The sequence below is a fragment of the Macaca nemestrina genome, chromosome 15 (assembly GCF_043159975.1).
Source record: "Macaca nemestrina isolate mMacNem1 chromosome 15, mMacNem.hap1, whole genome shotgun sequence".
Classification (NCBI taxonomy): Eukaryota; Metazoa; Chordata; class Mammalia; order Primates; family Cercopithecidae; genus Macaca; species Macaca nemestrina.
Window position 1 is genome coordinate 92,885,111 of NC_092139.1, and position 27,222 is coordinate 92,912,332.

Sequence of the window (27,222 nt, forward strand, 5' to 3'; positions counted from 1 at the left end):
CTGGTCAGGAGTTAAAAAAATAATAATACCCAATGAATGTGCAGATGTGGTTAAACAGACACTTTCCTACACTGCCAAAGGGCAAGCCAGATTCTCATATGGATATCCCCCTGCCTCTCTCTCCTGGAAAGGAGTGCTGGCCAAGAAGAGTCCTGGAGTGTAGATCCTTCATTGGGTCTCCAGTGCACTTGGGAAGCAAGCTCTTCAACATGACTGGCAGAGAGCTACAAGACCTTGCCCCACTCATCTCTCCAACAATCTCTTTACCACTAACCCTTATCACTCCATGATCCAGCCAGACAGAGGTATGTGCAGATGCCTGAGGGCACCAGAGTCTCATCTGAAGCCTTTCCCTGGGCTGCCGCTTCTTCCGGGTTCCCTCCCCACCCATTCCCAGGCTGATCCCTCTCACTGTTTAGGTCTCAGCGAGGGCTTCGCCTCCTACATACAGGAAGCTCTCCTGGACCAATCAAAGCTGGTCTGTGCTCTGTCAGCCTCTGGAGCTGAGCTCTCTGCTCACTTTTCTGTCTTCCCCTCTATGCTGTGATCTTGAGGATATGAAATTGGCAACTTATTTTGTTGTTGTTGTTTTGAGATGGAGTTTCACTCTTATTGTCCAGGCTGGAGTGCAATGGCACAATTTTGGCTCACCGCAACCTCTGCCTCCCGGGTTCAAGCGATTCTCCTGCCTCAGCCTCCTGAGTAGCTGGGATTAGAGGCATGCACCACCACACCCAGCTAATTTTGTACTTTTAGTAGAGATGGGGTTTCTCCATGTTGGTCAGGCTGGTCTCTAACTCCCGACTCAGGTGCTCTGCCTGCCTTGGCCTCCCAAAGTGCTGACTACAGGCGTGAGCCACCGCACCTGGCCGCAACTCTTTTTTTTTTTTTTTAAATAAAATACTTACTGAGAGTCTACCATGTGGCAAGCACGGGCCCTCTTCGTGTTTATATCTCCAGGGCCCAGCACAGTGGCTGACATATAGAGGAGGCTTAGTAAATGTTTATGAATGAGGCCGGGCGCGGTGGCTTAAGCCTGTAATCCCAGCACTCCGGGAGGCTGAGGCAGGCAGATCACGAGGTCAGGAGATCGAGACCATCCTGGCTAACATGGTGAAACCCCGTCTCTACTAAAAAATACAAAAAACTAGCTGGGCGTGGTGGTGGGTGCCTGTGGTCCTGGCTACTCGGGAGGCTGAGGCAGGAGAATGCGTAAACCTGGGAGGCGGAGCTTGTAGTGAGCTGAGATCTGGCCACTGCACTCCAGCCTGGGCGACAGAGCGAGACCCCATCTCAAAAAAAAAAAAAAAAGTTTATGAATGAGTGATTGCATATATGAATAAATGCTTCTCCCTTACCCCTTGCACAGGCATCTCTAATTCCTCCATTAGGAGGGTGACAAATCTAATCCTTTAAGAAGTTATCTGCAAACACCTGGGAACTTAGCAGATGGACTGGAAGGTACTCAAAGACCAGTTGGCTGAGAAGTCATTCCAAATGGGAGTTGACAGAGCCAAATCCTTAGCTCTGACCACCATACCGTTCTGGCCAGCAGCCCTGGGCAGGCAGGGCCTGAAACGCAAGGAAAGGGCCATTCTCATCCAGTGAAGTGGAGTGACCACCCACAACAGAGTCTGCAAACATAGGACATGCTTGTATGCTTGTCTCTTCCCTGCCCTTGCCCTTGCCAGACATGACCAATCAATCCATGTGCTTTTCCCCAGAACACCCAATCATAGCTTCAGAACCACAGTACATTCCTCTGGGAAGCCACTAGACCAAATTTGTTGCCAGGAGTTGAAACCAAATTTGTCATCCCTGACCAGGCTGTAGTATAGACTGGGGATTTGGCTGTGCAGACAGGACCTCCCAGGGAGTGGCTCTGGCTGAAAGTGCTCACATGCACACATTCTGTCCATGAGCCTCCCCCTAACACATACCACCAGCCACCAAGACGAGGGAGGGAAGCCACCTCTCCCCTTCAAAGGTTACTTCAATATAAGGGTTTTTTTTTAACTTTTTTTTTGAGAACGAGTCTTGTCTGTTGCCCAGGCTGGAATGCCATGGCACGATCTCAGCTCACTGCAACCTTCATCTCCCAGGTTCAAGCAATTCTCCTGCCTCAGCCTCCCGAGTAGCTGGGATTACAGGCGCCTGCCACCATGCCCGGCTAACTTGTATATTTTTAGTAGAGACGGGGTTTCACCATGTTGGCCAGGCTGGTCTCGAACTCCTGACCTCAGGTGATCCACCAGCCTCGGCCTCCCAAAGTGCTGGGATTACAGGCGTGAGCCACCACACCCAGCCGGGTTTTTTTTTTAACTTCTAATCAGTGTATTTGAATGTGTTACAATATGCCTATTGATATGTGGCCCTCGTGTCTGGTCCACACAGACAGAGACCATATTGGTTCTATCAAACTTTGGTTGCCTTGCATTTAGAATGGGCCGTGGCTCCCAGTAGGCTCTCACTCAACAGTTGTTTCTTGGGCATCTACCAGGTGCTAGACACTGGCCCAGATGCTTGAGACATAATGGGAGAAAACAGATCTAGTTGCCTGCTCTCATGGAGTTCAGCATCAAGTTAGATAGACAACAATCAAACAAACCTGACATGAATAACTACAGATGTCCAAACAACAACAACTGGGAGGAAAATAAACAGGGCGATATCGAAGAGAACATGGAGGGGTGGAATTTTCTGAGCTAACAGAAGGTCTGAATGATGGCAAGAAAGCAGCTACGGATGATCAGATGGGTGAGTCTGGTGGAGGGTTAGGCACATGCAAAGACCCTGCCTGGGGTGAGAAAGAGTCTGGTGGGTTTGAGGAGCAGGATAGGGAGTGAAGAGAGTGCCCGGGGATTCAGGCTCTCTTGGGGCCCAGGGAGGACTGTGGACTATTCTCTGGGGAGCTGCTCCCACCTGTGCCCCACACTTTGCACTCACGCGCTCTCAATCAGCTGCTCCAGGTCTTGCACCTTGCGGCTCAGATCCTCAGCCGGCGGGAAGCTCTTGCCCACTTTCATAAAGAGGGCTGCGATCTTGTTGCTGCGTAGAAAGCCGGCCGCCCGCCGCCGAAGCCCGTGTAGGACGCAGGCCTCCACAGCCGCTGTGGGGACATGGCAGTCAGCAGGCCCTGCCCTGCCCTGCCCATGCTCCCCAGCACCCAGCGTGTCCCAGAGCTTCTGTCAGACACAGGAACCTTGGAGAGCCCTCTCAATCTTCTTACCCTCTGTCTTAGCCAAGAGATGGGAAGCTCACACTTGTATAGGTGCATAATCAACGTTTATTGAAAAAGTGATTACATAAGAAGCACTCTTTATTAGGCATCTGCTGGGTGTCAGATAATTGTTAAAATTTACCTTTCCTAATTCTTGTGACAAAACCCATGAAGTAAGAGCTCTAAAGAGCAAACCAGCGCTCTCAGGGGGCAGAGCTTGACCAAGGTTATGCTATGTGCAAGGAGAAATATTGACAAGTTTTGGTCTCATCATTTTGGGTTTTTTTTTGTTTTTGTTTTGTTTTTTTGCGTTAGAAAACAGTTTGTCTTGAATGAATGATCAAATATTGCCTAATCTGCCCACAGATTTAAAATATTCCTGGAGATGATCTCTTAGATATCTTACTTTTAACTTATATATGCAGTACTTTTCATTTGCTTATGGTGATGTAAGTGAGCTGTCTATTCAGACTTTGTAGACATTGTTTAATCCTTCCTGACAACGGCTTATAAGAAACAACGGACAAAAGAAACCTCAAGGAGGTTCTTCAGGTTTCATTTAGTGCCATCAAATTTCTCCCACCCAAATACTTTTGAGTAGAGCTACCGAATTATTATACTATTTTTATCACTTTTATTCCTCTAAGTTAATTGGTAAGTATGCTAGCAAGTCTTAAGATGGACATGCATGCAATTTTATTTGGAAATAAAAATATTCGGGAACACACAAAAAGCTGGGAATACAAATATATATATATACACACACACACATATATGTATCTATGTGTGTGTGTATGCGTGTACAGCTATATGTTTACATAAAGACATCCCACTTAAAAAAATAAGATCTTCATTTTGGGAGGCCAAGGAGAGAGGAATGTTTGAACCTAGGAATTCAAGACCAGCCCTGACAACACGGCAAGACTCTGCCTTTACAGAAAATTTAAACATTTGCCAGGTGTGGTGGCACATACTTGCGGTCCCAGCTACTCGGGAAGCTGAGGTGAGAGGAACGCTTGAGCCTAGGAGGTTGAAGCTGCAGTGAGCTGTGATTGCGCCACTGCACTCCAGCCTAGGTAACAGAGTGAGATCCTGTCTCAAAAAAAGAAAAAATAGAAAGATCTTGCCCAAAGTCAATTCAAGAAAGTGGCAGAGGTGGATCCAGGTCTGCCTGGCTGAAAAGGGGGTGAACTGAGGTCCGTGGCCTCCCAGGACACGGTGTGTGCTCAGCATGTTGTGGGCCCCGTGGGGTGGTGCCCCCAGCCATTTGGACGGCAGCTGATGGGCTGGCCAGCTGTCCTAGCTCAGGCCTCTCCACAGGACCAAGATCACGGGAGGGGAATTCGAACACGTCCTTCATTATGAGACACTCCAATTATTAAATTAAGACATTTTCAGGGAGATAGAAAGACAGACCACCACTTCTATGTACACACTGATAATCCTGACCTCAGAGACACTCAGAACCCATCTCTACCATTCTTAAAGTACAGCAAGAGCCTGGCCATGGGGTTATTTCTGGAAGCTTGTGAGCAGAGCTGGTTCAAGGAGACATGTCTGAGTCACGCTCTGAGCCCTGGGCCTGCCTGCTTTGCTGAGCCAGATGGACATGACCCTTCAGGCTATGTCACGGGCTCTTAGTTCCCTTTTTTAAAAAGTCCCCATTTACCCTCTCCCTTTACCTAGCAATAGCCACAGGCAGAATGATGGACAGGGAGCCCATTCCTCAGACGCAAGACCGTGTGTCACTTGAGGCACGGTCAGTGTGAACGGTGCCCACGGGGAGGGGAAGACAATCAACTCCTCCAGTGTTAACCACACTGACCTCTTCATGGGGTACAGAAGTCATTTTTAATTGTTTATCTACACTGTTCTGTATTTTCAAATTCTCCAGTGGAGTCCCCCTTTGGAATCCAAAACTAACTTCAGAGTCATAAAGCAAAACAGTGGCTCAAAGACGCCACTTCCCCGAGGCGGCCCACAGAGAAAGAAGCCACTTTCCCAGGCCATAGACTCACCACAGAAGGAGATGATGTGGCTGCTGTCTTCGTGGACAAACTTGCGTGTCACAGCCTCCTCCATGATCTGCTTCACCTGGAAGGCAGAGGTGACCGGAGGGGAAGAGGTCCAAGGTGACCAAGGTGACCTGGGTGTAGGGGCCCCAAAAGGGCTGCACTGCTCCCCACAAGGCCTTTCGGGCCGTTTGGGATATTTTGATACCTGCTTTCCTTCCCCCTCCTCGCCTTGTCTTTTGGAGGTCTGACGCCTGCTTCCCGTTTTATCTGAGCTCCATGCTTCCCATTTCATCAATTATTTGTTCAGGTCCTTTGCATAGCAGGCTGCTGCTTCTCTTAGGGTTCACATAAAATGTCATCTCCTGGCCGGGCGCGGTGGCTCAAGCCTGTAATCCCAGCACTTTGGGAGGCCGAGACGGGCGGATCACGAGGTCAGAAGATCGAGACCATCCTGGCCAATACGGTGAAACCCCGTCTCTACTAAAAAATACAAAAAACTAGCCGGGCGAGGTGGCAGCGCCTGTAGTCCCAGCTACTCGGGAGGCTGAGGCAGGAGAATGGCATGAACCCGGGAGGCGGAGCTTGCAGTGAGCTGAGATCCGGCCACTACACTCCAGCCTGGGCCACAGAGCGAGACTCCGTCTCAAAAAAAAAAAAAAAAAAAAAAAAGTCATCTCCTTTCCTGACCACACTGTCTAAGGCAGACCCCTCCCCAATCCCATCCCCTATCTTAGTTCCTGTAGGGCACGCACCACTATTCCCATTCTTTTTTTTTTTTTTTTTTTCCAGATAGAGTTTTGCTCTTGTGGCCCTGGTTGGAGTGCAATGGCGCGATCTCGGCTCACTACAACCTCCGCCTCCCGGGTTCAAGCCATTCTCCTGCCTCTGCCTTCCAAGTAGCTGGGATTACAGGCGCCCGCCACCACGTCTGGTTAATTTTTCTATTTTTAGTAGAGAAGGGGTTTCACTATGTTGTCTTGAACTTCTGACCTCAAGTGATCCGCCCGCCTCGGCCTCCAAAAGTGTTGGGATTACAGGGGTGAGCCGCCGTACCCAGTCTACCACTATTCCCATTTTATTTGTTGATTTGTTGACCGTCTGTTTCTCTCTTCTAGAATTTAAGTTCCACAAGGGCAGAAACTTCATCTGCCTCATTCACTGCTGAATTTGCACAGCCTAGAACAGTGCCTGGCACAGGGCAGATGCTCAATCAACATTTTCTAAATGACTGGATGAATGAATGAATCAGTGTATGAATGAAAGAATAAGATATATAAAGGAATCGAGAAAGTGCAGGGTAAAAAAACTGCCCTGGAATCAGGTAGACCTGAGTTCAAATCCCAGCTTGGAGACCTCCCAAACGGGTTTCTGATCTTATTTTGGGAAATGGACGCTCAGCGAGATAAAGGCACTTACCCAGGTAGGCAGAGCTGGCTGACAGAGACAGGTTCCAGCTCGAGACAGACACCCAGGCCGTGTGCTCTTCCCAGGGCACTCGCTCCCTCAAGAATTCTCACCTGAGTGCCTGTAATGTGCCAGGCACAGGGACACAGTGCCGAAGGGCAGCTGTGCCTCTGCTTGTGGTGTCGATCCTCTGGCAGCCTGAACACCCTTCTGCTTCACTGGATTCTGGGCCCGATTCTGCCCAGAGTCACCGTGGGATTTAAGCAAGGTCCGTCTCCTCTCTGGGCCTCGGTTACCCCACTTTGAGGTTGAGGAGGTTGGAAAACACAATCCCAAAGGCCTGTTTCAGCTCTACATCACCCTGAGGGTTCTGATGTTGGGGTAAATAAAGCAAAGTTCTGAGTTACCCCCACCCAGTGGGTTCCCATGCCCTTTCCCACTGTCCTGTGGCCCGTCCAGACTCCACCACGCCAGCACATCCATGCATCCATCTGAGAGCTGTTCTAGGCCCTCCCTGCCCACTCTCCCTGCCTTCTGGTTCCCTCCGGGAGTTGAACACAGAGTTCGGTGCATCCCTGTCCATCTTCTCTGCAGAAACACATGGCAGTGTCCCCCCAGAACTGGCTCACCACCCCCACCCCACACAACCAAGTCAGCACCAGCCCTGTGAACAGCTCCCGATCTCAGCACTCCACCAACTCCAAGCTGGGCACTGCCTGCAGCATTTCTAACCCTGAAAACTATCTAAGGAGGCCCATGAAGTTGGCTTCATTTTGCAGATGTGGAAACTGAGTCTCATGGAGGCAAACTGACCCACCCAAGGTCACAGAGTAGGAAGGAGCACAGTAGAAATTCAAACTTATCACTTTTTTTTTTCTCCCTGTACAGGCTCCTGCTGCTGTATCTTGGCTCTTCTCACTATTAGCTGTGTTTCCTCAGGCAAATCATGTCACTTCTCTGAACCTTAGTTTTCTCCTTGGTTTAAAAGGTTATAGAAATAGCACCAGCTTCAAGGCACTTGGGAAGGCTGAACAAGATAATGATCATCATATACTGAGCATAGAGCCTGGCACGCAATGAATGTCTACAAAGTGTGCTGCAAATAAATTTCAGCTGCATGCAGGTCATCAGCTCCACCTGAAACCTTACCTGGCCTCCCATCACCATTATTTTGGACCTGGCTGGATGTCACTGGTTCAGGACATCAAATTCCCCTGCTTGGGTTACTAGAGAAGCTGCTTTTGAAACACCCATCAGGCTGGGCGTGGTGGCTCACACTTGTAATCCCAGCACTTTGGGAGGCAGAGGTGGGCAGATCACGAGATCAGGAGATCGAGACCATCCTGGCTAACACGGTGAAACCCCATCTCTACTAAAAATAGAAAAAAAAATTTAGCTGGGCTTGGTGGCGGGCCTGTAATCCCAGCACTTTGGGAGGCCGAGATGGGCAGATCACGAGGTCAGGAGATCGAGACCATCCTGGCTAACATGGTGAAATCCCGTCTCTACTAAAAAATACAAAAAAATTTAGCTGGGTGTGGTGGCGGGCGCCCGTAGTCCCAGCTACTCAGGAGGCTGAGGCAAGAGAATAGCATGAACCCGGGAGGCAGAGCTTGCAGTGAGCCAAGATAACGCCACTGCACTCCAGCCTGGGTGACAGGGCGAGACTCTGTCTCGGAAAAAAAAAAAAAAAAAGAAAAGAAACACCCATCAGATGTGTAACATTTGGTCAGCACTTGTTTTCCCTGCCAGTCTCTGATCCCTATGAGGGCAAGCACTCTGTGTCTCCTTGCTTTATGGCCATGGTGCCAACAACTACCTCGAGTTCCAGCACATGGTATGTGCTCAATAAAGTTCTCTTTGCAAATGAATGGCTCAAAGAATCATGATTGACCTCAGGCTTTGGTAGAGTATTTCATTTGAAAAAAGAAATATTTTCTTGTAAACATAATTGTGGGTAATAGAGCAGTAACATTATTATCCCTATTTGTCAGGGGAGGAAACAGAGGCCCAGAGAGGTGGCGTAATCTGTTCGGGGTCACACAGCAGATGAGGACTGGATTTGGCGTTTGAACCCAGGTTTGTCCGACTCCAGGGGCTGAGCTCCTTCTGCAACATGTCATGAAGCCCACGTGGTCTCAGGGCATTTGCACACCTCTCTCCTCTGCAGGAATCTGTCTCCTTCTTTCCTTTGCTCCTCTACGGCAGGACACGGTGATGCTGAGAAACTGCCAGAAGGCAGTTGCCAAGCACCCAAACCCTGATGACATTTGGGAATACAGCAGCAGCGGGAGTGAGTTCAGGCTCAGTCATAGATGGTAGAGGACTTCCAGGGAGGCACTGGGGGTGGGAATTCCAGGCAGCTGGGTCAGGTGCACTTTCATGAATGCACATGGTTAATTAAGAACTGAGAATGTGGGGACAGACAGACCTGGGTTCAAATCCTGGGATGAGCCACTTATCACAACTTGGGCAAATTCCTTTACCCCCTTAGGATAACAGTACTCGGGAGGCAGAGGGTGCAGTGAGCCGAGATCGTGCCACTGCACTCCAGCCTGGTGACAGAGCAAGACTCCATCTCAGGAAAAATAAATAAATAAATAAATAAATAAATAAATAAATAAATAAATATAAAAAAATAAAAAAATAAAGCACCAAATTCTAAAGATTCAGTCAAATACGTTGGCTGTACCTTCAAAATGTCTTCAGATTCCAACCGCTTCTCAGCCCCTCCACCACCACCTCCCCGTCTAAGTCACCATCACCTCTCCGCTGAATCAATGCTGTAGACTCTTACCGGTCTCCCTGCATCCACTTCTAAGAAGCTCATTTTAATGCAGCCAGAAGGATCTCGTTAAAACGTAAGTCAATAGAACAACCAGACAGAATATCAATAAGGAAACAAAGGCCTTTAGCAACACTATAAACCAACAATTGGACTTAACAGACATGTACAGGACACTCCACCCAACGATGGCAGGACGCCCACTTTTCTCAAGTGCACATGGAACACTCTCCAGGAAAGAGAATATCTTTCATAAACTTTTTTTTAAAAAATGACATTATACAGAGCATCTTTCTCATTCACAATGGAACGAAACAAGAAATCAACAGCAGAAGGAAAACTACGAAATCCACAAATACGAGTCATAAACAGCATACTCTTAAATAACAAATGGGTCAAAGAAGAAATCTCAAGGGAAATTAGAAAATATATTGAGATAAACACAAAACACAACATGCCCAAACCTATGGGCTGCTATAAAAGCAGTGCTAAGAAGGAACTTACAGCTGGAAATGCTTACATTAAAATAAAGAAGATCTCAAAGAAACAAGTTACCCGCACACCTTAAGGAACAAGAAAAAGAAGAACAAACTAAAACCAAAGCTGGCAGAAAGAAGGAAATAATAAAGATTAGGCTGGGCATGGTGGCTCACACCTGTAATCCCAGCACTTTGGGAGGTTGACATGGGTGGATTACCTGAGGTCAGGAGTTCAAGACCAGCCTGGTCAACATGGTGAAACCCCGTCTCTACTAAAATACAAAAATCAGCCAGGCATGATGGTGGATGTCTGTAACCCCAGCTACTTGGGAGACTGAGGCGGGACAATCACTTGAACCTGGGAGGTGGAGGTTGCAGTGAGCTGAGATCGCACCATTGCACTTCAGCCTGGGTGACAGAGTGAGACTCCATCTCAAAATATATACATAAAAGTTAAAAATTTAAAAATTTAAAAATAAAGATTAGGGCAGCCATAAATGAAAGAGAATTTAACAACAAAGAAAACTAACAAAGTCAAGAGATGGTTTGTCCAAAAGATCCAACGAAATTGACAAACCGTTAACTGGATTGACTAAGAATAAAAAAGAATTCTCAAAATTAAAATCAGAAATGAAAATGAGGACATTACAACTGATGCCATAGAAAAAAGCATTATAAGAGAATACTACAAACCAATAAATGTATGTCAACAAATTGGATAACTTAGATAAGATGAATAAATTCTTAGAAATACACAATATACAAACTAAATCATGAAGAAATAGAAAATCTTAACAGACCTATCATAGCAGGGAGATGCTGTCAGTAAGCTAAAACCTTCCAATAATGAAAAGCCCAGGACCACATGGCTTCACTGCTGAATTCTACCAAACACTGAAAGAATTAAACTAATTCTCAAATTCTTCCAAAAATATTAAAGAGGCAGGAACACTTCCAAACTCATTTTATAAGGTCAGGATTACCTTGAAACCAAAGCCAGTCACAAAAAAACTACAGACCGATATCTATGATAAATATGCATGCAAGAATCCTCAACAAAATACTAAAAACAGAATTCAACAGCATATTAAAAGAATATGGTCAGGCACTGTGCAGTGGCTCATGCCTACAGTCCCAGCACTTTCGGAGGCTGAGGCAAAAGGATCACTTGGGCCCAGGAGTTTGAAACCAGCCTGGGCAACATAGTGAAACCTCGCTTCTACAAAAAAATACAAAAATACAAAAACTAGCCAGGCATGGTGGCATGTGCCTGCAATCCAGCTACCTGAGACACTGAGGTGGGAGGATAGCTTGAGCCCAGGAGGCTGAGGCTGCAGTGAGCCATGATCACACCACTGCACTCCAGCTTGGGCAAATGAATAAGACTCTATCTCAAAATAAAAACAAGACAAATAAATGGAAAGACATCTTCTGTTTATGGTTTACAAGACTTAATATTGCTAAAATGTTGATATTACCAAAGTAATAGACAGATATAATGAAATTTCTATCAAAGTCCCAATGGTGCTTTTCTTTTTTGCAGAAACATAAATATTTATCCTAAAATTAATATCAAGGAACGTCTCATGGAACTCTACCAAACAGTTTTGAAAAACAATCTTGAAAAATCTTCAGCAAGAATGAAGTTCAAGGTCTCATACTTCCTGATTTAAAAACTTTTAACAAAACTACAGAAATCAAAACAGTATGGTACTGGCATTACACACACACACACACACACACACACACACACACACACACACACACACACACACACACACATTTAGACAAATGGAATAGAGAGCCCAGAACTAAAACCTCACATATATAATCAAATGATTTTTGTCAAGGGTGCCATGCCCATTCAAAGAAGAAAGTGAAACTGACCCAATTGCCCCATAAACTGTTCTTTTTGATAAACATAGAAATTGACCCTTGTGGTCTTAAAAAGCTTGAAACTTGTATTTATCTGAGTTCCTTCCTCAGAGAAGGTCCTTCAGGCCTCTCAAAAAAAGTATCAAAGAACTGAAACTCACCAGATCACAGATGGTGGGGGACCCCCTCATTCACCATGATTGCTTCCTTGTCACTCCCTAGTTCTCGTTTTCTTACACATTGTGTCATTTCTTCCTGGCTATATAAACACCTAGTTTTAGTCAGTCAGGGAGATGGATTTGAGGCTGAGCTCCCATCTCTTCAGCTGCAACACCCAATTAAAGCCTTCTTCCTTGGCAATACTCGTCATCTCAGTGATTGACTTTCTGTACAAAGAGCGGCAGGACCTAGACCAAACCCCTGGTGTTTCGGTAACAAAAGGATAGTCTTTTCAACAAATAGTGTTGGGAAAACTGAATAGCTACATACAAAAGAATAAAATTGGACCCTCACCTTATACCACATACGGAAATTAAAGTAAAACAGACCAAAGACTTCAATACAAGCTAAAACTATAAAAATCCTATAAGAAAACAAGGGAAAAGCTTCATGACATTGGATTTGACAATGATTTCTTGGATATGACACCAAATGCATGAGCAACAAAATTAAAAATAGATAAACTGGACAGCAAAGTTAAAACCTTTTGTGGATCAAAGGACACAACAAACAGAGTGAAAAAGGCAACCCATGAAATAGAAGAAAATATTTGCAAATCATATATGTGATAAAGGGTTAATGTCCAGTATATATGAAGAACTGCAACTCAACAACAACGAACAACCGAATTCAAAAATGGACAAAGGACTTGAATAGGCATTTCTCTGAAGAAGATATGCAAATAGCGAACAAGCACATGGAAAGATGCTCAACATCATTAATCATTAGGGAAATGCAAATCAAAACCACAATGAGCTACCACTCACACCTATTAGGATGGCTGCTATGAAAACACAGAAAGTAAGTATTGGTGGGGATGTGGAGAAACTGGAGCCCTTGTGCAATGATCAGGTGAAATGGTGCAGCTGCTATGGTAGACAGTATGGTGGTTCTTCAAAAGATTAACCATACAATTAGCATATGATCCAGTCATTCCACTTATGGGCATACACCCAAAAGAACTGAAGGCAAAGTCTCAAAGTCATATTTGTATACCCATGTTCACAGCAGTATTATTCACAGTAGCCAAAAGGTAGAAGCAACCCAAGTGTCCATCGATGGCTGAATGGATAGACAAAATGTGGTCTACACACACGATGGAATATTATCCAGCCTTAAAAAGGAAGGAAATTCTGACACATGCCAAAATATGAATGAACCTTGAGGACACTGTGCTAAGTGAAATAATCTAGACGCAAAAGAATAAATGCTGCAGGATTCCACTTATAAGAGGTACTTAGTCAAATTTAAAGAGAAAGAAAGGAGAATGACAGTTGCCAGGGGCTGGGGAGAGGAGAAATGGGGAGATACTATTTAATGGGTATAGAGTTTATGTTTCGAAAAGAGATCTGGAGGTTGGCACACAAGAATGTAAATGTACGCAAGACTGAACAGTACACTTAAACATGGTTAAGAAGGCAAATTTTATATTATGTATATTTTACCATTTTAAAATGTACATATGGTATGTGTTCACATAGTATAAATAAACGAATATTTTTCAGTTAAAGAAAAGTTCTATCAAACCACGTCCCTCCTCTACCCAGAACTCTTTCGTGACTCCCATCTCACCCAGAGTGACAACTCAGGTCCTCACCACCTCACAGAAGGAGGCCCCTCTGCTGACCTCCCAAGTCCCCTTCCCCCATCCCAACACCTGCTCTACACACACAGGCTTCCTTGCTGCTTGCCCACCTCCGCGGGCAGAGCCCATCTCATGCCCTTTGCAATTCCTGTTCCCTCTGACTGGAATGCTCTTTCTCCAGCAATCTGAACTCTTTCTTCAAATGTCACCTTCCCTGATCATCCTATTTAGAACCGCAACTCCCCCACCTGCACCCCACTTGATACCCAACATACCCCTTTTTCCACCTTTTTTCTTTCCATAATCCTTCACGTGTCCACCACGCTACATGATTTTGCTGATTTACCTTATTCCCTAACTCTCTGATTTAGTGGCCTCCACGCTCTATGAGGTCAGGAATTCATCTCTGCCATCTGGTGGTGCTCTACTCCCAAGACCCAGCAGAGTGCCTGGCACAGAGCAGGCACTCAAAATCTATCTGTTGAATGAATGGGGAGTTCAAACGAGGCGACGCGGGTAAAGCGTTTAGCAGAGGGCTTGATACATGGTGTGTGCTCAACACTCAGTAGCATTTGAATAATGATAACAGACACCCCTGCTGCCCTGGAACAAGTTACATCTGGTCTGTGCATCCCACCACCCTGCATCAGGCATGTTTATGCAGGTAAAAATCAAGTTAAGAAGAAACAGCAGGCCGGGCGCGGTGGCTCAAGCCTGTAATCCCAGCACTTTGGGAGGCCGAGGCGGGTGGATCACGAGGTCAGGAGATCGAGACCATCCTGGCGAACACCGTGAAACCCCGTCTCTACTAAAAAATACAAAAAAAAAAACTAGCCGGGCGAGGTGGCGGGCGCCTGTAGTCCCAGCTGAGGCAGGAGAATGGCGTGAACCCGGGAGGCGGAGCTTGCAGTGAGCTGAGATCCGACCACTGTAATCCAGCCCGGGCTACAGAGCGAGACTCCATCTCAAAAAAAAAAAAAAAAAAAAAAAAAAAAAAAGAAGAAACAGCAAAATTAACTTTGCAGGGGGAAACACTGCCACTATTGGCAGTATGGAGGCGGTATGAAAAGAGCTTTGCCTACGAGGAAAGGACGGGGAGGAGGCGATAGGCAGGTTGAACGCAGAGGACAACTAGTGTATCTTGAGTGAGTCGCAGTTTGCAAAGCTCTCTCCTGCCTACCTTGCCTCACAACATCAGGCGAATAAAACCCCCGCTGGCAGAGGCGGCAACTGAGACTCAAGAGGGCCGGGGACATTCCTCTAAATCAGCATAACCAGGAAGATCCAGGGCCAGGCCTGACATCCAAGACTTTAGACTCCAAAACAGAGGACCAGCCTGGGCAACAAGAGTGAAACTCCATCTCAAAAAAAAAAAGGAAATTTGATGTAGATACAAAGGGAAGATCATGTGACGATCAGGGAGAAGATGGCCACCTATGAGCCAAGGAGGGAGGGTTGGATCAGATCCTTCCCTCACGGAGCTCAGAAGGAACCGGTCCTGAAGACACCTTGATCTCGAATTCCCATCTACAGAGCTGTGAGAAAATCGGTTTATGGCATTCAGGTTGCCCATTCCATGTACCCAGCAAACTTTTTCTGTAAAGGTCTACAAAGCAAATAATTTCTGCTCTGTGGTTAATATGATCTCTATGTCAACTATTAAACCCTACCCTTGTAGCATGAAAGCAGCCATAGATAATACATAATGGGCATGGCTGTGTCCCAATAAAACTATTCACAAAACCAGTGGAGGGCTGGATTTGGCTCCAGCAGGCCGGTCTACTTCGCAGCTCCAGCCAAGGAAACTGCTCCTCTATCCTAAGTCACGGCCCATTCGGCCTACTTAGGTGGTCTGCAGTCTGGGACAGCTCTTGGGATCAGTGCTGACGTGACTGACAACTCCCGTATACAGTGGCTGGCCCTCTCTGAAGGTTGTAGCCATCCTGCCAACGTCCTCCTGTTCCTTTGAGTCCACCATCTGCTGTCACCTCCAGAGAGGCTCTGATGCAGGCACGCAGCCACCTGCCTGTGTCTTCCCTCGTGGTGAGCACAGAGGCTACTGGGCCCCATCTGTTCCCTCCACAAAAGGAAGCTATGAGCTTGCTCAGGACATGTGGCAAACCCCTAGCTTTCTCCAGAGCACATGGTGGGAGGGTGGGAGGGGGAGGTGCCAGCCTTGGAAAGTTCTAGCTCTGTCACCAACTAGCAGACACCCTCAAGTGAGTACCACCACTCAGGGTCTCCCCACTTATTCCTCTGGCCTCAAAGACATGCCCACCTCCCACTGTCTGGGATGCCTTCATCCTCCATTCCTTTTCTTTGTCGTGCCTCTTCCACCCTCGGGAACCTGATCATGCAAAATGTCACCTCCCCCACTGCTATGGGCTTAACTGTGTTCCCTTCACCTCCATTCCATAAGCGGAAATCTTTTTTTTTTTTTTTTGAGACGGAGTCTTGCTCTGTTGCCACGTTGAAGTGCAGTGGCATAATCTCGGCTCACTGCAAGCTCCGCTTCCTGGGTGCAAGTGATTTTCCTGCCTCAGCCTCCCGAATAGCTGGGACTACAGGCACCCACCACCATGCCAGACTAATTTTTGTATTTTTAGCAGAGACAGGGTTTCATCATGTTGGCCAGGATGGTCTCGATCTCTTGACCTCATGATCCACCCGTCTCAGCCTCCCAAAGTGCTGGGATTATAGGCGTGAGTCACCGCGCCTGACCCACATATGGAAATCTTAACGGTACTGTCTCAGAATGTGCTGTCTTTGGAGATTAGATCTTGACAGAGGTGACTAAGTTAAAATGAGGTCATGAGGGTGGGTCCTAATCCAATATGATTATAAGTGTCCTTATGAGAAGATGAAATTGGCCAGGCACGGTGGCTCATGTCTGTAATCCCAGCACTTTGGGAGGCCGAGGCAGGTAGATCACCTGAGGTCAGGAGTACCAGACCAGCCTGGCCAACATGGTGAAACCCCATCTCTACTAAAAATACAAAAATTAGCCCGGCGTGGTGGTGGATGCCTGTAATCCCAGCTACTTGGGAGGTTGAGGCAGAATTGCCTGAACCCAGGAGTCAGAGGTTGCCATGAGCCGAGATCACGCCACTGCACTCCAGCCTGGGCAACAAGAGTGAAACTCCACCTAAGAAAAAAAAGAAGAAGAAGAAGAGGATATTTAGACACAGACACAAAGGGAAGATCATCTGAAGATCAGGGAGAAGATGGCCACCTAGGAGCCAAGGAGTGAGGCTTGGATCAGATCCTTCCCTCACGGAGCTCAGAAAGAACCAGTCCTGCAGACACCTTGATCTTGGACTTCCATCTCCAGAACTGTAAGAAAATCAGTTTACGTCATTCAAGCCGCCCATTCCGTGTACTGTTAGGGCAGCCTTAGTGAAGTAACAGATCTACTGAGAGTACCACCATTACCATCATCTTCGTCATTCTCATCTTCTTCATCACCTCTCCCTCTGACCAAGCCCTTCTCGTGTGCCAGACTCAGCTAACAGATGGCATCTAGGTTTGATCTGTATTATTTGCTCATTATGCCCTCTCCACAGTGCTGTGAGGACAGATTCTATTTCATACCTAGTTCTAAGATGATGAGACCGAGGGGCAGAAAGACTAAGGAATGACGAAGTAACATGCCCAAGGTCATATAGTGAATAGTGGGCAGAAACAGAAGCTAAACCCACGCTCTTGACTGCACCTCTAGAAGCTTCACCCAATGACTATCTCTGAAAATAACACTAACCATCTTATTTATATGTGCCCGGCACTTGCCACACATACCCTGTGAGTGCACAGAATCCTGATTAATATAAGCCCCAGGGAGTCAGTATCACTAAAGCTCAGGGACGTTGGTTACTACGTGCCCAAAATCATCAACAAATCTGAGGTTTAAACTCTGGTCAATCTGACTCTGAGGGAAGCCTCTTCCCACCACACACTGCCCCACATCTAGGAGTCAGATGAGCTAATCTATCAAATCTCCAAACCCCAGGACTGTGTTGGACAGCTACGGGAGTACCTGCCCTAACACAGCCACGGGCTGAGTCAGGGAGCCGGGAATCCGGGAGGCCTCCCCGCAGATGGCTGCTGCCCTGACTCTCTGCGCGGGATGAATGATGCACCCAGACAACCTGGGCCTCCTCGCCAGGACTCAGTGATACAACACAGAACACACAGTCTCTTCCCCGTCCTCTTTCTAACCACTGCCCCTGGAGGTTAACAACACTGATGTGTTTATTCTTCGTTTCAGTGCACGCTAGGTTGGGGCGTTGGGGACTTTTGCTTCTCTGTATTACAGGATGGCCTGGTTGAGAAAAATTGACATGCAGAGGCTGGCTGTTGGCAAAGCCATAGGCAGGTGTCTCCGCTGGGGGCCTGTGTGCTCAAAGGATACCAAGAGGGTTTTTTGGTTTGGAGTTGAGGGAAGAAGGAGTTTGGAGTACAGGGGCCATGGGAACCAAGGATGGGAAGAGAGGGCAGTGGAGGGGGCATGAGAAGGCCCTGACTGCCTCCCAGGTCCCTGGCCAAGTTTGGCTGATGAGGTAGTTGCTGCCTTGCACCACCCAGATCCCATCAGAACTGTCAAAGACCCTCAGCTGTCAGCCCCACGGGGGACAGGACATTGCCTTAGGTATCCAGAGAGCCTCTTCCAAGGTCTTGCTTCTTCCCACAAGGCACACATCCAATGACTGCTGCATGTGGGGTATAAACCTCCAGCCACTTTGCCCCAACTCAGGATGACTCGGAAGGGCCATCCCAGCTCCCCTTGGAACTCCCTGCAGGGCTGGCCAAGGCTTCCACTGAGGCTGCATCATGGCCTGACTTCTCCCTCTGCCTCTCCTGCTTGCTTCGCTCCACCTCCTGGTGTTGATCCTAAGAGCACCTCCTCTTAACCCGCCCGCACGCTGACCTCCATCTCCACCAAGGACCACACCTACAGTGTGAACCCATCTGGGCCAAGTCAATAGAGACAAGCTGCAAATGGTGCAATGCCCGCAAATTCAGCCACACAGGACGCAGAAGCCTAGCCACTCTAATCAGGGCTGTGATACTGGGTGCAAGGTGTGGAAAGCCTCAGGGGAGGAATCACAGCCCTGTCTGGGAGGGGCTTTTAGTGCAGTGAGCCCGAGGGTCAGATGAGATAAGAGGTTCAGGGAAAGTGCTATGCAGTAGTAGCACAGCTGCTCACTCATGAGCCAGCAGCATCAGCATCACCTAGGAACTGGCTGGAAATGCAAATGCTAACCCTAATGCCCTTCCCCAACTGCTGGAGGCGTTTCCCAAGCCCGCCCAGGGATTCTCATGCGCGCCCAAATATCATTAGAGTTCAAGCGAAAGGAAGAGGAGAGAGGGAGAGTGAAACAACACAGAAAAGGAGGGCGGGAGTGGATAGAAAACCAGCTACCTCAAGCTTCCTTAAGGAAGGGACTTGGCAGCCACAGCTTTTGTTTGGGGACCCTCTCCATACACCTAGACCCCTTCTGGTAACCTCTCCCTCCCGTCCCTTCAGACCCAGGAGTGGTGATGGTTCCTGGTTCCTACTGTTAACAACCACGGGGCGCTACATCCTTCCTTGTAGACTCCCAGCATCCTTCCTCCCACCACCTTAGTCAATAGCCTCTTTATTAAATTTGCCTTAATGTACTCGGTTTGGGGGAGGCATCTGTTTCCTGTTGCCACCATGACAGTTTTCACACACTGTCTCAAGTCCAAACACTGTAGAGTGGAGAAGGCTGTCCACTTACAGCTGTGGATCTTGAAATTCAGAGGTTAAGCTCCTCTCCTGAGGTCACACAGCCAGGAAGCTGGCTGCAAACCTCTTACCTTGGGAATGGATCTGGAGCTGCTAATGCTAAGGGTGCATGTAGTGCTCAGCCTGAGACACAGGCTGGGATAAGTGAGGACCCCTTCCACCTTTGCTACCCAATACTGGTTATATCTCCCCAGAAGTCTGATATCCCAGCTACCTGCTAGAATATCTCCCCAGGAGTTAATGACAGGCTGACACCCTAAGGCCAGGAGATGAAGTTGAAAAGGCTGGTAATTAGCAAGGAGGGTAACAGGTTATTACCCTTGAACACTGCAGAAAAGGGCATCGTCTCCATGCAGGAAGAGAGGAGGCTGCACACTCCTCCGAACCCATCCCGGGGCACAGACCAGACTGTGGACAGGGGAAGAGGGCCAGGCAGCCCTGGAAGGAAGAGCTGGAATTCAGCTCACTCTTTCCCCATTCCAGGCTCTCAGACGTGGGCTTGGGCTTGATCCACTTTGACGGCTGACAGATGCCAGGGAGTCTGGGGTGGTCCTGAGGCAGTGATGGTCTGGGATCACTGTGGCCTGTGTGCAGGAACTTTATGGTGGTGAAGCTCATTATTCACTTTTTTTGGGCACTCTCTATGCTCCAGGAACTGTGGATAACCACAACAACCCTGATGATTAAGTCCCCAAATTATTCTATTTTAGAGATGGGGAAACTGAGGCACAGATTTTTTTTTTCCCCACATAATCTGCCCTAGGTTACTCAAAGGTGGCAGGAGTCAGACCCAGGGCCCTTGTTCTGATGAACACCTTGTCTCACAGCAGAAGCTGGAGGATGCTATTTTGAACCAAATGATAAGAGAGAATATTTACTTGAGCACATTCCTTTAAAAAAAAAATTTAAATTCAAGGGTACATGTGCAGGTCTGTTATACAGGTAAACGTGTCACGTGGGTTTGTTGTACAGATTATTTCATCATCCAGGTACTAAGCCCATTAGCCAAGTTATTTTTTCTGCTCCTCCCACCTTCCATCCTCCGATAGGCCCCAGTGTCTATTGCTCCCCTCTTTGTGTCCATGTGTTCTCATTATTTAGCTCCCATTTATAAGTGAAAACGTCGTATTTGTTTTTCTGTTTTGCAGTAGTTAGGTAAGGATAATGGCCTCCATCTCCATTCACATTCCTGAGAAGGATATGATCTCATTTTTTTTTTTTTTTTTTTGAGACGGAGTCTCGCTCTGTCGCCCAGGCTGCAGTGCAATGGCGTGATCTCAGTTCACTGCAAGCTCCACCTCCCAGGTTCACGCCATTTTCCTGCCTCAGCTTCCTGAGTAGCTGGGACTACAGGTGCCCACTACCACACCTGGCTACTTTTTTTGTATTTTTAGTAGAGACGGGGTTTCATCGTGTTAGCCAGCATGGTCTCGATCTCCTGACCTTGTGATCCGTCCACCTCGGCCTCCTAAAGTGCTGGGATTAGAGGCGTGAGCCACTGTGCCCAACTGATCTCATTCTTTTTTTGTGGCTGCATAGTATTCCATGGTGCATATGTACCACATTTTCTTTATCCAGTCTACCACTGATGGGCATTTAAGTTGATTCCATGCCTTTGCTATTGTGAATAGTGCTGCAGTGAACACTGGTGTGCATGGGTCTTTATGACAGAATGATTTCTACTCCTTTGGGTATATACCCAGTAATGGGATTGCTGGATTGAACGGTATTTCTGTCTTTAGGTCTTTGAGGAACTGCTGCTGTCTTCCACAATGACTGAACTAATTTACACTCCCACCAAAAGTGTATAAACATTCCCTTTTCTCTGCAACCTTGGCCATTCTGATGGATGTGAGACGGTAGCTCACTGTGGTTTGATTTCCATTTCTCTAATGATCAGTGATGCTGAGCTTTTTTTCATATGGTTGTTGGCTGTATGTATGTCTTCTTTTGAGAAGTATCTGTTCATGTCATTTGCCCCCTTTTAATGAGGTTTGCAAATTTAAGTTCCTTACTTGAACATACTTTATATGCCAGGTGCTTTTATGGAATTCTTATTTAATCCTCAAAAGAGCATTATTACTCCATTTTAAAGGTGTATAAACTGAGGCTCAAGGAGTTTATGCAATTTTTCCCAGGGTCACACAGCCAGGAAAGGGCACTGCTGGAACTCAAACTAGGCCTCTCTGATGGCCTTAAAGCCCTGCCTCCAGTCCCGCCCAGAACTGGGTCATCTGATAATCAAGGTGCTAGGAAACCCGTGAGAAGGGATTACTCAGCTTCTCTGAACTTGAGGACCAAAAGAAACACCTCATTGGGAGTTAGCAGACCTGGGGTGCCTGACGAGACTGCACCAATCACACCTAAGGGGGGTCTTTCAGGAGATGCAGGTCCACAAAGGTCCAGGTGGTCAGGAAGCTTTTATCCCTCGGCAGCTTCCATTCTAAGGGGTGCTCCAACATTTCCTTGCATTCCTCCGATGATGGGGAGCTCATTCCTTTTGGAACCAGCAAATTAGCATAAAGGACAGGGTGTCAGGGGGCAGCTGAGAGAGGCTGAGAGCCTAGTATGTAGAGTCACTGACTTGGGGTCGAATCCTCGGCTACTCACTGTATGTGTGATGTTGGGCAAGTTTCCAACCTCATGTGGATATCTGTAAAGGGAGGTGGGTGGTAACCAGCACCCCTCCCTCTTAGGGGTAAGGTGAGAGTCCTGAATGAGATCCTGGAGATGGTGCCTGACACACAGCAGGGATTCTACAAATGATAGAGGAGCCTGAGATGACACGGACTACCCAGGAGATGCTCATGGGCGTCAGGTGAACGGCCGGCTGCTGAGGCATCCTTCAGCTCCGTGCCGCCTTCCCTGGGCTTCCCACCTCCTGGCTAGTCGGGACCTAGCTGACCTCTGAGGCTGCAGCCCAGCCCCGTCCCTCCACATCATGCCTCTGAGCACCTGCCCAACCACCTCCAGCCCCACCCCGCAACCATTCAGAAACCAGCCCCGCCCTCCCTCCCTCTCTCCACCTGCAAATATTTAAACAGCATAAAAACAGGATTAATCTCAGGAGGGACTCAGGGCAAGTGAGCACTAATTCCAGGCAGGGAAACCCAGGGCAATCTGTGAGGCAGGAAGGGGGACTTCTGGGTCTCCTGGGCCTGCCCTGTCTTCTCCAGTCCTCTCACCTGCCACCTACCCACACCCAGGTACCCTCTGCTGCCCACCTTGAGTCCTGCCAGGTTCCACATTAACTTTGCTACTCGTCCCTGCCTCCCCACACTGGGCTGACTTTACTCCTCTGAACCCCAGATGAGACTCATGCCCCAGGGTGCAGAGCTGTCATAAAGATTGCAGAAAATAGAGGCGGAGCCTCAAACAGGACCCAGCACACAGCCAGTGCCAGATCAAGGGAGGCACTCTAGGCGGGGGGGGGGCGGGGAGGGGAGAGCAGGGGGAGGGGGGACCGGCAGGGAGGGGGTAAAAACAAAAACAGGTCAGTCTCCAGCTCTGCCATTTGCTGGGTGACCTCAGGCCTCAGTTTCCTCATCTGTGAAACGGGGATGGTATCTGCATCACCTCATAGGACTGCTATGCGAGGATGCCATGAGCAAAACATACACAGCACTTGAACAGGGCCGGGCACACCATGAGGGCTGGAGACGGGGTAGCCCCCAGAAAGCTACATCCTCACTCCATTCTGTAGTCAACTCCAATATCTCCCCCTCGGAGAGCCTCCCTGATCACCTTGTCTAAAACAGGGCCTCACACCCGCCATCGCTACCCTTTTCCTCTGCTGCGTACTCTTACTCAGGACTCAGGCACTTGACTTCTCTTTATACGTCTCTGGGCTCATTCATTTAGCCTCCATCTCTCCCATGAAGAGCTTCAGCCCCTAGGACAGTGCCTGGCCACACAGCAGGAGATCAGTAAAGGCTGACGATCAATCGGACTACGTTAGTAACACTAACACCAGCAGCTAATGCTTACTGAGCTAGGTTCCAGGCAGTGTCCTAAGCCCCCTTGGCTCTAGATCCCATTGATACGTGTTTAAAGCTGGGATCAATAAACTTTTCCTGTAAAGGGTTGGGTAGCAAATGTTTTAAGGTTTGGGGTAGGACTGCCTGATACGTTACAGGATGCCCAGTTAAATGTCAATTTCAGATAAACAAGGAATAATCTTTTGAGTATAGGTATGCGCCAAATATTATATGGATTATTGATTGAGTCTCTGAAATTCAAATTTAAACAAGGCATTCTGAATTTTTATTTACCACATCTGGCAAATTATTTTTATTTGTTAAATTTCTATTTGCCAAAACTGGCAAACCTATTTTCAGGCCACATACTAGAATCTAGCCCATGGTATCTTTTGTTTCTACAACCTTTAAAAATGTAAAGGGTGGGTACAAACAGGTGGGATTTGGCCCACAGACACCCCTGGTTTGAAGCACCCAGCACAGTGCTTGAGGCACACAGTAGGTCTAAATAAAAATCACCCAGGCCAGCTGTCCCATGCTCCTCTGAGGCCTGCTGACTCAGAGCGTCCCACCTTTACTCCCCACCTGGGGTCTCTGGTGGTTGAGGTGGGGTAAGTACCATGCAGGTGGGGTGAGGACCACTGAGCTAGCACCCACTTATGACATGGGCTTCCTGACGCTTACCTCCGGAGGAAACTGGCAGTGGGGAGGATGGTTAAATTGGGATGCCTGGAGGGCCCTGCAGGGAGCCTTTGAAAACAACTCTCAGGCCGGCCACAGTGCCTCACGCCTGTAATCCCAGCACTTTGGGAGGCTGAGGTGGGTGGATCACCTAAACTCAGGAGTTCAAGACCAGCCTGGCCAATATGGTAAAACCCCGTCTCTACTAAAAATACAAAAATTAGCCAGTTGTGGTGGCACGTACCTGTAATCCCAGCTACTAGGGAGACTGAGACAGGAGAATCGCTTGAACCCAGGAGGCAGAGGTTGTGGTGAGCTGAGATCACGCTACTGCACTCCGGCCTGGGTGACAGAGCGAGATTCTGTCTCAAAAAAAAAAAAAAACATAAATAATAAAAATAACTCAGTATGTGGGTAAAGTGGGGAGAAGAGGGGGTGACTCACAGGTCCCTCAACAACCACTGGAGCAATGGAGCGAGCGGAGGGCAGGCTGTGCCACTCTGCCGCTCTCACAGGCACCTGGGACTCTCAGGACAAGAAGCATGAACCAGCATCTCCAGCCCTGCCTGGACCACTGACCCTCAGCCCTGGTCCCCAAAGGTGGCACTAAGTGCTCACTTCCATACCATTGCTCACGTGCTGCCTTCTGCCAGATGCCCCACCCTGAATGCTCCAGCTGGCTAGCTGCAACTCAGGCTTCAAGCTTCCGCCAAGGTGTCGCCTCCTCCTGGAAGGCTTCCTGGACTCCCCATCCCTTAAGCTGGGACAAGTGTGCCTCCTCCATGTCCCATTAACATCTCCTTCCCTGCAAATATCGCAGGAACCAAAACTGTCGTTCATGCACTCAATTTCTCGAATGCTCCTGTGAGTCAGGCTCCGGGGAGCAAGCAGACACCTGGTCCCTGTCCTCGCAAGCCTTACAGTCCAGGGAGATGGAAAGATATAAACAGAATCACAAAATGGGTAAATTGTTACAAAGTGAGACCAGTTCTTTGCACCTTGGTTCTAGGAGAATAACAAAGCAACCACACCTGACAGGGTGGCAGGGAAGGTCAGGGAGGGCTTCCTGAAGGTGGTGATGGCTCAAGACGTGAAGAACAAATATAAATTAACTCTCTGGGTCTCAGTTTCTCCCACTGTAAACAAGCGGAAAAAATCGCCTGTGACTGCCCCCACATAGCCACCGTGGAGCTCAAAGGAAGGAACAGATGTTGTAAGGACATTGTATCAGGGAGAAACAGTCTACGGAAAGAGCTGGCGGCTTTTAATTTTTAAATCTATCAGGGTGAGGCACACAGAAGGTGACAGTTGGGAGGGGCTGGAATGGGGCTGGTGATGGTGATGGGGTGGGGACAGGAGTATTTTGGGAAGCTCCAAAGCACAGACACAAACAGACTTGGGGTGCGGGGAGGGGGAGAGACGGTGCCGCAGCCCTGCAAGCTGTGCCTGGTTCTATGCGGTGGCCAAACCTTCCTTCCCTGCTGAATCCTGTCTCTTTCCCTCCCCACACCCTGGGCTCCGGTCACACATGCCATTCCTCCTGTGTGACCCAGATGACTCCCACCTCCTGGTCCTGGCCTATGCAGTCCCCTCCACTTGATATCCTCACCCATTCCTAGCTCTGTCTCCAGCTCTGGAAAAATCCCCCAATCCTCCAGGGCCAAGTCACGTGCCCCTCTCCGCATCCCTTTCTGAGCCCAGCAGTCCATGCAGGTTGCCCTCTGCTGAGCTCCTAGAGTAACACCTGCTGCATCAGGCTCTGGAATCAGACTCCCAGAATTCCAATCCCAGCTTATCCATGCGTGATCTTGGGTAAATCCTGTCCCTTCTCTGAGCCTCAGCTTTCCCATCTGTGAAATGGGTGATATCTGCCTCACTGGCGTTAAGATAATACATTTATTTATTTAGGTATATTTTAAGGGATAGTGTGTTGCCCAGGCTGGAGTACAGTTATGCGATCACGGCTCACAGTAGCCTCGAACTCCTGGGCTCAATCAATCCTCCTGTGTCAGCCTCCTGAGTAGCTGGGACTACAGGTACACACCACCATGCCCAGCTAATTTTTTTTAACGTTGCCCAGGCTGGTTTTCAACTCCTGACCTCAAGTGATCCACCCGCCTCGGCCTCCCAAAGTGCTCGGATTACAGGCATGAGCCACTGTGTCCAGCCAAGACAATACATTTAAAACATTTGGCACAATAGCTGTTGCATGCTCAGTGTTTTATACATTTGTTTTAAGTCATCACGGCCAGCATTTATTTATAAAATGTTGTTTACTGATTGCCTGGCGCCATGCCTTGGGGTATGATCTCATCTAATCTCCATAGTATTTCTGTGAAATGGGTACGATAATGCTCTTTACTTTACAGATGAGGAAACTGAGTTCTGGTCAGATGAAATGACTTGCCCGAGAGCACAAGGCTTGGAAATGGCAGGGCAAGATTCAAATCCAGGACTGTCCTTCCTGCACTGAGCCTGGCACACAGTAGGTTTGTCCATTCATTCGAGAGACACCTATGGGTGTTTTTCACAACTGGGTGCTTTACACACTTGAGCCCAGAGATTCACAACTACTATGCATTGTAGGTGTCATTGTTATCATTCCCATTTTCCCAATGACACAGCCATCCTGGGAGAGGCAAACGCCATCAGACCTGTGAGGAGGCTGGGACTGAAATCAAAGTCTCGTGTTCTGGAGCCCCACACTGCAGTGAAGACCCCAGTACCAGGGCGACAAATGCACCTGCTCCCTTAGCCCTCTGAAGTCGAACATCACAGTCACAGTCAACTTGCTGCTCCCAGAGCCAGGGGACAGCGGCACCTGCCAGCTCCACCTCTGCCTTTGGCTATCATTTTTCACAGTACACCTCTCCCTGCATGCCCAGCACCACCTGGTACCCTCTCTGCTCCACATTGGCTCCCCAAGAGGAATCATGGTGACAAAAAGAAATGTCCTATCTTACATGCCTTTTACTAAGTGAAAGAAGCCAATCTGAAAAGGCTATGTACTATGCAATTCCAACAATATGACATTCTGGAAGAGGTAAAGCTACGGAGATGTGAAAAGATCCGGGGCTGCCAGGGGTTGGGAAGAAAAGAGAGATGAACAGGTAGAGCGTGGCAGGTTTGCAGGGCAGCGGAAACATTCTCTGCATGACGCTGTGATGGCGGATGCATGCCATCAGACATTTGTCCAAACCCACAGAACGCACAGC

General features: G+C 48.1%; 1 protein-coding gene across 3 annotated transcripts in view; it reads right to left on the bottom strand.

Annotated features, from left to right (window-relative positions):
- LOC105495748 (small G protein signaling modulator 1) overlaps nt 1-27,222 on the bottom strand; it is a 119,257-nt gene that overhangs the window by 76,837 nt on the left and 15,198 nt on the right. The window contains exons 1-3 of one of the 3 annotated variants that reach the window (XM_071080299.1): nt 5,441-5,846; nt 5,239-5,314; nt 2,947-3,109 (exon numbers count right to left, since the gene is read on the bottom strand). In XM_071080299.1, the coding sequence (XP_070936400.1) occupies nt 2,947-3,109; nt 5,239-5,314; nt 5,441-5,527 (326 nt within the window). In that variant the 5' untranslated portion in view covers nt 5,528-5,846. Of the gene's footprint in view, nt 1-2,946; nt 3,110-5,238; nt 5,315-5,440; nt 5,847-27,222 lie in introns of those variants that run through there. The other 2 variants (XM_071080301.1, XM_071080300.1) reach the window with 2 other exon arrangements.